Source organism: Corvus cornix, chromosome 3 (genome assembly GCF_000738735.6).
Source record: "Corvus cornix cornix isolate S_Up_H32 chromosome 3, ASM73873v5, whole genome shotgun sequence".
Classification (NCBI taxonomy): Eukaryota; Metazoa; Chordata; class Aves; order Passeriformes; family Corvidae; genus Corvus; species Corvus cornix.
Window position 1 is genome coordinate 24,483,829 of NC_047056.1, and position 12,500 is coordinate 24,496,328.

The following is a 12,500-nucleotide window of genomic DNA, read 5'->3' on the forward strand; positions in this document are numbered from 1 at the left end:
AAGTCACTGAATATTTCAACAGCGTTTTTATCTGCACCAAGCACATTGTTTTACTGTTCACACTGTCTGGTTATTTTTCCCATTCTTCCACAGATACAGTTCTTGGAGCAGATGCTTGGTATTCCAGGATGAGCCATGCTGGCTCATTGTACTGTCAATTGTATTAGAATTGAAGAGAACTTTTAAGATTATTAGATGCGGGGTTTATAACCATGTTCACTAGGCTAACACGAAATGTTTTCCCAGCATACTTATCTGGGATGCAGATGATGTCTGTGTTGTTTATGAGAAATTTACTCCATGGAGGCTTAAAATCTGATTTTGGGTAATTATTTTCCCTTTATGTACTTTAAGACCAGCCATTACGCATATGCAAACTCTTCACCTACTTCTGCAGTCCTCCAAAACTTCCTGAATATTTCTGTTCATTGCCCTTGTCTATTTTTTTAGTTGCTCTTTTGGCCATTTTCTTTCTTCTTTTAAATCTATGCATGTCAGGAGCAACTTTCAAATTTCAGGAAACCACGTGTCCACTGTGTGAATAAAATGAGTTGTTCTTCATGGAAGAAATGTGTCTAAAGCTGGATTAGGAATATATTTTTCATCCTCAATCCAAAATAAAAATTACTTTCTGAGAGAAAGGTATTGTACCTTTAAATTTATGTTTCTGCTGAATCATGGAGGAAAATTTAGAAGTTCACTTGAACCTTATGTCTTTTTATCCATATCCCTATTTCTTGTCAGTCACTGAAGTAAAAAAATTTCAAAATATGAAACTTTTGTTTAAGGAAAAGAAAAAACAGAAGAAAAAAGTTTCATCAAGCTGTTAATCATCATACTAGAACACGTGTTCAGTGTTAAGAGAGAGGACTGAAAAGGTGAGCTTTTCAGCAGGAAATAGTCGTTTTTGCTTCAGACTGGGAGTGCTGTGACTTTTGTCTTTGCTTCTTTGAGTGGAAAAGTTCTGCATCAGATTAACGGCAAGAGTAGAAAGACTTTTTTTTTTTTGTCTTCCCTGTAGTCTCTTTCTTTCATTATTCTTTTTGCTTAAAGCAAATTTCGGACCTTGCGATTTTGCCTCTTTGAATTCTGATGCTTCCTGATTAGACCTAACATAGGTTGAAGAAAAAAGGTCACAATTGTTAATGGTTTTTGAACACAACATTAAAATAATGTTCTGATGGTGGAAACCAAATTATACCTCAACTAATTTAACTCATGTTTCTCTGTACACAAACACATATCCACAATCCATGTTCTGTTTCTGGCAATCTCTCTTTCTGTGGAATCATTACAGTGCTCTTACCTGCATTGTCATTGTCATATTCTTGCTCTAGTAAAGCCAAAAAAAGTAAGTAAAGAAGAAAAATGTTTTTTAGTTTTATTCCTGTACTAACATCTGGTGACCTGTTCTCAGTGCACTCTGTAAATTTTAATGTTATAACTACATAGTCTCTCTTTTCCTGAGAATACCCTGAATCCTCTTCTAAGGTTATCTTGAAGCAAATAATTTTCAGATTTTCAAAGAAGATACTTAATTAGCAGTAATGATTTCCTATGCTGGATCCAGTGTAATTACAGTACTGAATGAATATCTTTGTTGGTGTTAGAAATGTTACAGTTATGCTTAGCTAATAACCTGGCCACAGTATCAGGTCACCCATGATGTGATGTGGCATAAGATGGTTACAATGCCCAAGAACTGATTTGGAATTTGTTTTCCATGTTGGTGTGCTGAAACTTGAATCTAAGGGCTGCTTGGATGCTTTGTCAGACTCACCTGACTCTGTGTGTGCCAAACCAGTTCTTGAAAATGTAACTGCATTTCCCAACTATATTGCATTGGGCACCATAACAACACTCAGAAACCATAAAACCTGGAGACAGGAGGTTTGGTAGGAGGGCACTTATCCCAGCTGCATACCAGGTTTTATGCCCGCTTAGTCTTGTGCAATTTGTTGAAGTGCCGGGTTGTAAATGAAACTGATTCCCAAATCTGAGAGAGACTGTCTGAACAAGCCTGTCAGAGCTCACTCATAAGATAAATTGGTTTTTCATTCCACCTGTGTACCTGAATGCATCTGCAGGTACTTCAGTTGTCTTGGAGGAGCACGGATACCTCTGAGAATGGTTACCTAAGGCCCAAGCATCTTTTGGGTGAAACAAGGTTTCGACAGAGCATTTTCTATTACTGTACTTCCACCCACATCCTCTCCCTCAGCCCATTATATCCACGGGCCGAAAACGAGCTCCTGTTCTGTGTTCTTTATTCCTTCAGATAGTGCAGAGGATTAGATTTTGCTCATTAATGAAGCCTGTAGCATGACCCCTGCTCAGATGCTAGCAGGAGGTAGTAGAGATGATGCATTTACATCCCAGTTCAATCTCGGGATGGCCACGGGGAGGTTGAGAAGGCAAAGCACCTCCTGCTAGGAGCGCAGCCCATCATGGAAAGCTCAAACTTTGTTCTGCCTGAACTTAATAGACTCACTGTGGTTGGTGACAATAAACTTATCTGATGGCTTTTCAGGAATAATTAGAATTGGTGAACTGCTTTGGTAAGATGAAATTCTCATGGTCTAAATCTCATGCACTACCTCCTTTTTAGTTTGAATATATTGCATGGTTTTTTAGAAAGTTAAGCAAAACCATCCTGTCTGGGGAAGGTCTCTTAATGAGAGAAAAGCAAAGTGAGCATTCTTCTCAGCAGTCACTGATAAGATCAGATCTGTTTGCAGCTCACAGGCAGGTTGATAAATGCCTGGCAGTGAGCCATGTGTCTGTAAACATTATTGCTTCAGCACAGGGAGACTTTTGAGGGATTTTTTTTTTTTTCCATTGCTTGGATATAGCTTTATCAATATACCTATATGTATTAATTATAGTAATTTAAATCTGGATAACTACACGCTGTCTGTGTAGACATGATTGTCAAAATGTTTTCAGTGCATGGTAATATATTATCTGTATAATATACATATAGTTATCTGGAAATGGGTACTGATCATGATGAAAACTTATCATACATTTAAATCCTCAGATTTATTAACAAATGTGGTACACAGTACATACTAGTGATCTAGTTTGATGAAACAAAGACAAGTGAAAATAGCAGAACATGCAAAATGTTACTGATTTCTCTTTGTAAGCATAGTTTGTATTTTACTGACATAGAACTACCCATTCATCTGAATTTAGTAACATTAATGGGTGTTAGTTCACAAACTATGTTTTGCATCCTTGATTTGATAGCTATGGAAGAGCTTTTATTTGTATCTAGGATGAAAATATTTTCTCTGTTGTTATATTTGAATACAATTTGTGCCAGATTTTAATAGCCAGCAAAATAATTGACAGCATACTATTTTTTTTCCAAAGTTTTTAAGAAGGATATGATTCAGGGAATACATAGAGCACGTACATGCATTAGATAATCTGCATTTTGACAGAGATATGATGGAATGTCAAAGAGAAATAACTTGCTAATGAGAGTCTCTATAAGCTTAAGAGACCTACAAATTAGTTTTTTATAAAAGGAAATAATTAGAAAATACTTTCATATCTAAAAGCACAGCCTCATTTGTTATCATCTTCTTCTTGGCATTACTGATTTCATTCACCTCTGTAATACCGACATCAGTCATCGTGCTTGGCATATTTACAGCCTCATAAAAAATGTGTTTCACACTCTGGTTTGTAATGTAATTTCCTAGAATTTTTCTAGTTGTGCTGTATTCTCTGTAGGGTTATGGTGCCCCAAATTATGTGCACTTCAGGATACGGATTTCCCATAATTTTAGAAAGTCACATGTTTTCTATTTTCCTGTCATCGTAATTTCTAGTATTCTGATTTTGATTTCTTTTTAGTATTGTCTAGATATTTTTAGAAAGCTGTTGACACTGACTCCATGAATACTCTTCTGCTTGGTGTAGAAGCCATCATTATAGCCATATATTACAGTTATTTGACCCCTTCGGAATTCATTTATATGCATTGCTTGATACTGCTGCTATCCTTTGCTATCAGTTTTAGCTTTGATTATGCTCAGAAAGTTGTTATCAGGAAATTTTAACTCTCTAATCACCTCTTTTCCTGCCCTTTTATATGTTGAACAGAACAGATCATTTGGGATTACACAGGCAATTAATTTTAATTAGGTGCTAATTCCTGAAAAAGCCTCTTTTACCCTATAACAGCTGGACAGCAGAGATCTTTGGTGACACACTTTGGTAAAAGTTCACTGAAATGCCAGGTTGGATGCCAGATCAGCTGCATGTGGACATGTCATTTTCCCCTCAGAGGGTCTGGCAGACCTATGAAACTGGCAGTTACTGGTTTATAGGACATGTAAGTAGGAAGGGGGACCCTGGAAGTCTCTAATCCCACCTCATGCATAAGGTTCATGTGCTCACGGGCCTTTTGTCCAGATGAGCTTTTTGATCACCAAGGGTAGAGGCTGCACGACTTCTCTGGGTACCTGCTCCAGTGTTTGATCAACCTCAGAGTAAATAATCTTATCCTTAAATCTAACAATTTCCTGTCTCCTGGCCTGACTGTTGCCACAGACAGGAAGAGTGTGTTGTCCTGTCCCTGTGTTCCTCTGAGAAGTGTCTGGCTCAGTTGTCTCTGTGCTCTGCTACTGGGAGGCTGCAGGTGGCAACCAGGTGTCCCCTTGTCCTTCTCGTCTCAAGGCTGCCCAGACCCAGTTTCCCCAGTGCCTGTGTGTCCTGAACTCAAACACCCAACCAGCTTGGTGAGTCTCCCTCAGCCATGCCCCAGCGTGCCTGTATCTGTTCCGTGGTGGGGATCCCAGAGCTGAACAGGGGGTCTGGCTGTTGTACTCCCATGGACTGAGGGGAGAGGTGAGCTCCCTCCCCCGCCGTGCCGGGCGCGCGTGCGGCTCAGAACGCCATCATCATCCTTGCTGCAAGGACACACCGCTGAGTAACGAGAACACATCCAACTTGTTTTCCCTTCCAAGGTCTTTGTTGGCTCCCCTGATGTTTCCAAATTTAACTGCGTGCCTCTATTAATAATGCAACCTTTTGCCACTCTGCAGACTACTTACTGATGAATGTTATCACATTTGCCCTGTTTTCGTTCCCTTGAACCAAGACCATTTAAGCATTCATTAAATACCAGCAGCATGTCTGCTCAGCAGTTTGGATGAATTCCACCTGGTCCTGGTAACTTGGTTTTACTCCTTAACCAGTTTGTTTTGAAATATTTCCTATGGACACTTTAATGTGACTCAGTTCTCATACTTTCCTCATAAAAGTATTTTGGAAGTGAGCTTCTTGAAGTGCTTCTGCAATGAACACTTGCAAAGAATCCATTTTGCTTTTCTGCTGTGCCTTGATCTTTCTTGTGTGTTTGCCTCACACCTTCGTAATCTATTGCTACAGACACCAGCACACTTTCTGCTTTTGCTATATTTGAAAATACACTAAAAAATATAAGATTCCCTCCTGTTATAAATGTAGGTTTTTTTCTCATAGCTTCTGCTATTTCACTGATCTTACTAAGATTTTTATTGTTCATATAAAAGCTCATATTTGATTTTAGGACTTGCTTTAAATTTTGGGAATTTTGATAACTTCCCACCCAAATTTTATTCTCTGGTTTTACACTAGAGAATGATGCACAATCCAACTTCTGTGTTTTTCTCTGTGTTCTGCATAAAGATCATAAACTTTATTATACTTTTTATGGTAGCACCTTATTGTGGATCAAAGTTTGCTGCTGTTAAACATACTTTACTGTTTCAGCAGATAGGTGTGCTTTGGAATACTCACCTTTGGTGAACATGCTTTATCTCAAGCATGGAAATTGTGCTTTCCTTGCAGTATGTATCCCCAGGCAGCATATTAATACTCCATGATTCAATATATTTTTTACAGTGAAGACACATAGATGGAAAATTTTCTTGCTAATTACTTCTTAGGTGATGCTTTGCTGTTCTCAGAGTAACTGTAAAATACTGTATAGCCTCTGCTTGTCTTACTGAGGGAGTCAGTGGAGACACATCATTCTGCTCCACCACTTAAAATATTTCAGGAATATTAAAAATATTCCAGGCAGCAGGTTTGTGCATTTTTTTTTTTCCCCCTGAACACGGTATATTTTGTGATTAAGAAAAAATAATTAAGTACTTCATGTACTCAGCATTAAGGCTCTGGTACCTTTGAAACCCATTGGTATTTCTAGAATTTCAGGTAGATTCCTTAATTTATTAAAGTAAGTTGTGCTTTGTCTGCTGCACTGAAAACATTTGAACATCTGAACTACATATTCCAGTCACTTGTGATTTTTGCACAGATCTAGATTAGAATAGGTAAAGCGATTGTAAATTGTTCTATACGGTGTCTTATCCTCTTCGTGTTACTATTTACTCTGTCTCGTGCTGGAATGAAGCAAACAGGAAGAGTTTGGTGAAACACAGGGTGGAGTTGCAATTATAATCTCTTTATAATGTGTCCCTCCTGTAAACCTTGTTAGAAAATGCAGATCTACATGTGCAAAGGAAGGAATACTTATAGGTAGGTATTTGTGGGGACTAATTCCATGTGAGAGAACTCTTGATCTGTACAATCACTGTATGAATGCAATTTTGTCCACAACAAAATACCCATGTTCTAGGGATACTGGAACCTCTATATGAGGATTTTTAGGGGCTCATGGAAGACAGATAACCCAGTCATTCTGAATAATTTAAAAATAAAAATTATATTTCCAGTAGTCTTGAAATTATTTACTGAAACCTAGTGTCTTGTGAATTTTTACCTTAAGTTGATTGACTTCAATGTCTAACCATGAACCTCTTTATGTTAACACTTTGTGTTTGGGACATGTGGATGGAATCTCTGCTTGTGTATTCACAGTAGCAGCAGGAAATTTAAGGCAGTTGCTGCACTGCTAGTTTTCATGTACTTAGCAGAAAGTTACAATCTTTGAGACCTTTGAGCTCTGTAATACTTGGTTACAACTGACCATTTTGTTCAAAAGTTTACCGTGAAGAGTTGCATGACAAAAATCAGTAGTCCAGCTTTAAATCCTTACCATTTAGAGACAGAGAAGCTTGTAGAAAACAAGAAAGAATTCAATGTAAATTATTTTTAGTAGCACAAACTGCATTTCTTTTAGTGCTCATGTTTTCATCTGTGTTTCATTTGCCTGGCTGACTATCTCCAGAAAGACTTTGTAAGCAAAAAATACCATCAAACTGGTTTTAAATCTTACATTAACTTAAAAAAAAAAATCGTAACATCACTTGCATGAATGGGGACATGTCCTGCCTTTAAATATCCATGATTAGAAGTATTGATGAAAAAAAGGAGAATCTAAAAGGTGGGCTAAAAGAAAAAAAGAAAATTGTGTTAAAAATGCAAGTCAGAAACTGGTTGCTGTGTCCTAAATCTGTTTGTAACGGTAAAATATTTAAACTGAGTTTTATTCTTTAAAATTCTCAGATGCAGATCGACATTGTGAACTTGCTGGGAACCCTCTGAAGATAAAAAGCACCAGAAAACCACTGTCATGTATCATTGGGTATTTAGGTGCGTATCTGCCTCCAGAGAGTAACAACAAAACCCAAATGAACATTCAGTGTGTACTGAAGCTTTATAATCTGGTATGCACAGAGAGATTTATGCTTTTAGTAACACGACAAAACTCTGAAGTTAATAAATTAATAATAATGGTGGTCCACTACCAGCTGCAAAACTGCAACTTGCAGGATACAGGCAGAAGTCCTGATACCAGTTTAATGTGTCAGAGTGAAACTTCATGCAATTTAGAATCTGAAAAATTGTCTGCCTGTCTAAATAAAAAGAGTAACTGCTCAAAGGAGAGATAGTATGCTCAGGGCTGCTCTACTGTGCCCTTTGAATCCATTTGCAGTACTACTTTTTACTTAAAAGAAGGGGACCTCAGCCACACTAAGACACAGACCTTGTAATGTGATGACCTAAGTTAAAAAGGTGCAGTGAAATGTAGACTGAGTTCACAGCCAAGAGGACATTGAACCCATAAGTTAATGGGGAGAGGAAAAATTCTAGTAATAGTGATTCCTTGCAAGGAACCATCACTGACTATTAAATATTTGTACAGTCATATAAGAATTGTGGTAACCCAGAGGTTGTTAATCCTCAAATGAATATAGAAATCAATCCATTGATCAGAGAAGCAGTGAATAATTCTGCTGTGTATTAATCCTGTTCTACAGAAGTGAAGCTGAGTGTAGAGCTCAGTCTTGATGTTTTGCTCATAATTTCAATCACCAGGAGGTTTTTTTGTACTAGATCAAAGTAAACAGTAAGTCTCTTGCCTTACTGAAATAGAAATCAGCTATTAGTGTAGTTACAACTGTTCTTCCAGAACACCAATTTTGTCAAAATACTACAAGAATGTGGGTAAGAAGGAATTAATGACAGTGTGTTGAAAGGACTACTTCGGTTGACTTGTGGTTGTAAGGGGGGAAGCTGGACGGGGGATGGTTCATCCAGCTGACCTGTCTGTGCATCTAAAGAGGAAATGGTAACATGGGCAAACTTAGAAGGCACCACATGTTTTTAGTACCGTGTTATGTAGTCTTTGAGGAGTTGTCTTGATCCCTCTGGGAGTCTAAGTCTGTAGGTTTAATGGGAGTAAATGGATGAACAGTGTCAAACAGCATTTTGTGTACTTACATGAAGGTCTGGTAGAAGATTAACAGTGCTAAAATATGCCAGCTATCTGTGGAGTCTGCTTAGTATTTGACTGTATGGGAAGTAAAGGTATCTCACTGCAGCTGAGGAAAATAATGTGTGTTATGGGGATACGAAGTTTTGCAGTTGAATACATGCATCTGAACTAGCTTTAAAGGGATGGCTAGAACATGGCTTTTTGTTTGCCATGTGGCTTGGTGGGATTTTTTTAGTTTAGTTTGTTTGTGATCTTTTTTGTTTATTTGCATGTTTTGGTAAATAAGTAAATCTTGCATTTTTTTCCTCATAAAAATTAGTATTAAATATCATGTCATAGCTTGTATAGGAGGCATTTGTTTTCTTTTTAAGATTCATGTTGTGCTGTTCTCACAGATATTTATTGGCATATGATTAACAGTGTGTCTCAGGGCACTACTGTTTTCAACCTTTCTGGTAAGGCAGAGAGGATTTCAGTCCCCTGCACATCCTGGGTTGTCCCTTCCCTTTATCCCTGCTCTGCATCTGGGCTGCAGGTTCCACAGGTGAGGTAGGCATTAAAATTAGTCCCTGTCCTCTCAAGAGCTGGGGCTAATCCCCTGTAATCTCCTCAGTCATCACTCTGCTCCCTACAACAAAGCCCCTAAAGTGAACCCCTGGCTAATTAAATGTCCTGTATTACCTCCTAGTTATAAGGAAAACGGGCTAACACCTCCAGCTGGGATACCTGTTGAGGAGATGAGGTGAGAGAAAGGTGCAGCTGCCTAAGTCTCTCCAGAATCCAAGATGTTTATTGAGGTGACTCAGTAGAAGACTTCAGCTTCTCTTTGTTTACTTTGGGTTTGGTTTTTTTTTTCACCCTACTGACAGAGCAGAAATGGGGAAGTTTTTAGCCTTGTTGTTGTTATTCACTTTTTTGAGGCTGCAATCTGGTCCTATAAAATGGTTTCCTAATATGTTACTGAAACATTGTTTCTTACTCCTATTTTATTTTTATTTCAGAATGTGGCTCACTGGTTATTTGTTACACGTGTAATGGGATAATTTGAATGCTATAATCAGTTTTTTGAGTTAGCACACGGTGCAGGTGGCTAGAATATTTTCAGTGAAGTGCTAGGCAATAGATCAAGGATAAGAGCAGCAGGAATTAAAAGATTTTAATTACCATTATTCCATAATACAATAATATGAAGGGATAATAGGCAAAACCCCTGAAATACCTCATTTCTCTGCTCAGGTATGATGAGGCAGCTGGTTAGTAAGTGCTGATCTAAAGCATGAAAATATTTGAAGCAATTCTATATGTATAGGAGGAGTGAAATAAGATGTAAGGGCCCCTACAGGAAGGACTCAGTCCTTTGGGAAGTTGTCCTGGCTGTTTAATTGAGTTCCTTTATAGAACTTAACTGTAGAGCTTGGTCTTGCTACCTTCCTCTACTGCAGAAAGAGAAAAGACAGACTTTGTGGTAAACTAATGGAGGATTAGTGACTTCAGAACTGAAGACAAGTTGAAGGAAGGAAATGCTTCCTTCCTCAACTGTTTGCTTGCCCTGGAAATATAAAATTGGCTCTCCTATAAGTTGTAGATGAAAGGAGATGGAGTTCTCATATGTTAATGCAACTGCTGGGATTATTGTGGTTGCTGCTGGAGCTCTTTGGCAAATAAAATAATATTTTAGTGTTGTTAGCCCTGGAAATCTACCATTTCCTTCAGAAAACTGGAAAAGATTGCTAAATGAACACTTTAGAATGCAATTTCCAATTACCTTCAGCAAACTGCACAAGTGTTTCTATTTCAGTTTAAAGTTTTACCTTAGCAATTAGTGTTGTTCGTAACATTAAGCATGCCTCAGTTCCCATTTTAGTAAAAAAGCAAAATACAAGATGCTTGTTCCCTACAGCAAGAAAAATGGGACATGTCATGAAATCTTTTCTGTATGCAAAGCAGATGAATACTGCAGTGAATGGCAGTAAAAAGCTCTCATCTAATTAAGTGGTGGGAAATTAGGTGACATCAAATCGACAGGTCTGCCCTGAAGTGGCTGGTTACCTTTACCTTTCCTCTGTGCTGTTCTAAACCTTGCCTGTGCATTTCTCTGCTCTGCTGTTTCTTACCTGGCCTTCTCAAAGCTTCTTGTGGGAGGATGTCCATGCTTGGAGAGTGTGGTTGCACGCCCCAACCAAACCAGTGGTGAACAATTAAGCAAAGTCTTTCCCAGTGTGAAAATTGCTGGCATTGTCTCCTCCTGGCACTCTGTTCCAGTACAGCCTGGCCAAGGCCATGAGACCAAGAGCTCCAGGCAGGGTAGGCAAGCACTTGGATGTCAGACTTTGGGCATTCCTGAAGGAGGAAAAACATGCTATTGCAGTGGGCTTTGACCTCATGCAATGGTTTCTCTTTCTCCTGCATGATAGCCATGGATGGCAGAGGCTGGAGAGGCTCCTCCTTGGATACCTGGCCTCACTGTAGCTTTTGCATCTTCCCAGCTTCCATGCCCCATTTTATAAACAGAAAAGCAGAAAGAAGCACTTTTCGGGAGGTGTAAACCTGGACTGCAAATGGGAAAGTACTTAGTTTTTGTGTTCTGATTTCACTTGCCTTGGGCAGCTGACTCTGCTGATCACCCAGCCCCTCTGCCCTCACCTTCTCAGCCTCTTCTGCTGCCTGGGGTCATCGGGGGGCTGCTGTAATTGGGCTGCAAGCACCTCATAACCTGTGCAGTGCAGGCAGCTGGTGCCCTGTGGCTGTGTCAGAGGGCTGGGACCTGCCCTTGGGCTGCTGACTTCCCACACAAATTTGGGTCCATCCAAGGTTGTACACAGTGGTGGCATTTTGAACCCAAATGTGTGATGGGAATTAATTAATTGGTTCAGCCAGTTCCTGGTGAGGGATCAGCAGATTCAACTGAGGCTTCCTTTTGCCACTTTTATCTGGCAGATAACTGAGAAATTTCCATGCAGCTGTATCAGCTCCTGGCAAGCACAGCAGCTGCCATCCTGAAATGTGCTGGCCAGATGTGCTTTGCTGCCTCCTATCCTCTTTATTCCTCCTTCTCCAAAATAATCTTGCTCCATGAAATGGATACTCTGGGATGTTTGAAGCTCCCCAGTAATGAGTCTGTATGGGAGTGTTCCCACTGCAGTTTTGGGGTAGTTTTAGCTGCAGAGCCTGACAGTGTCTGGCCCCCTGACCTCCTGCACCTTGTGACTTGTGTGTGGGAAGATCCCTTAAAGCTTGTTACTGTGACAGAAAATACTGAATAGCTTGAGGTATTGAGGTGGTTTCACTATAGTAAAATGCTTTTACTTGCTTGCTGAAACCTGTGGGTGTGTAGCTTCAGTACAAACCCCAAAAGGGTAGGAAGCTATAAACACACCTGTTTCAGATTGTTTCATATTTATTAGCTCTTCAACCTCAAATCCTTACATATCTTCACTATGGAATTGAACTTGGGTAATCTAAAGTGAAATAGATTTCTCTTACTTAGGAGGGCCTGTGGGTATGGGGACTTGTGTTTGAAGTGTTTTTCAAGGTCCTGTAAACACACAAGTGCAGAAGGAACTTTCTTTTCACTGAAATCAAGAGTAAATTTCATATGTGGAATAGATTGTTTTATTTCTTTTAAAATCAAGTAGATGTCATTTCTCTCTCTTTTGTCTCAAACAGAGATACATCCTGCTGTGAAACCCAATGTAATCAGGTCAACACCAAGCCTTCAAAGTCCAAGTGCAAAACGACTGCTTGCACCCTCCAATCACTCTTCATTAAGTATTTTGGGAAAAAGAAACTACAGCCATCATAACGGGCTTGATGGTAC

General features: G+C 39.2%; 1 protein-coding gene across 2 annotated transcripts in view; it reads left to right on the plus strand.

The window, feature by feature from the left end:
- MTA3 (metastasis associated 1 family member 3) overlaps positions 1–12,500 on the plus strand; it is a 136,788-nt gene that overhangs the window by 83,901 nt on the left and 40,387 nt on the right. For both annotated transcript variants that reach the window (XM_039569009.1, XM_039569010.1), the window contains exons 15-16: positions 7,471–7,557; positions 12,350–12,496. In XM_039569009.1, coding sequence (XP_039424943.1) covers positions 7,471–7,557; positions 12,350–12,496 — 234 coding nt within the window. The remainder of the gene's footprint in view (positions 1–7,470; positions 7,558–12,349; positions 12,497–12,500) is intronic.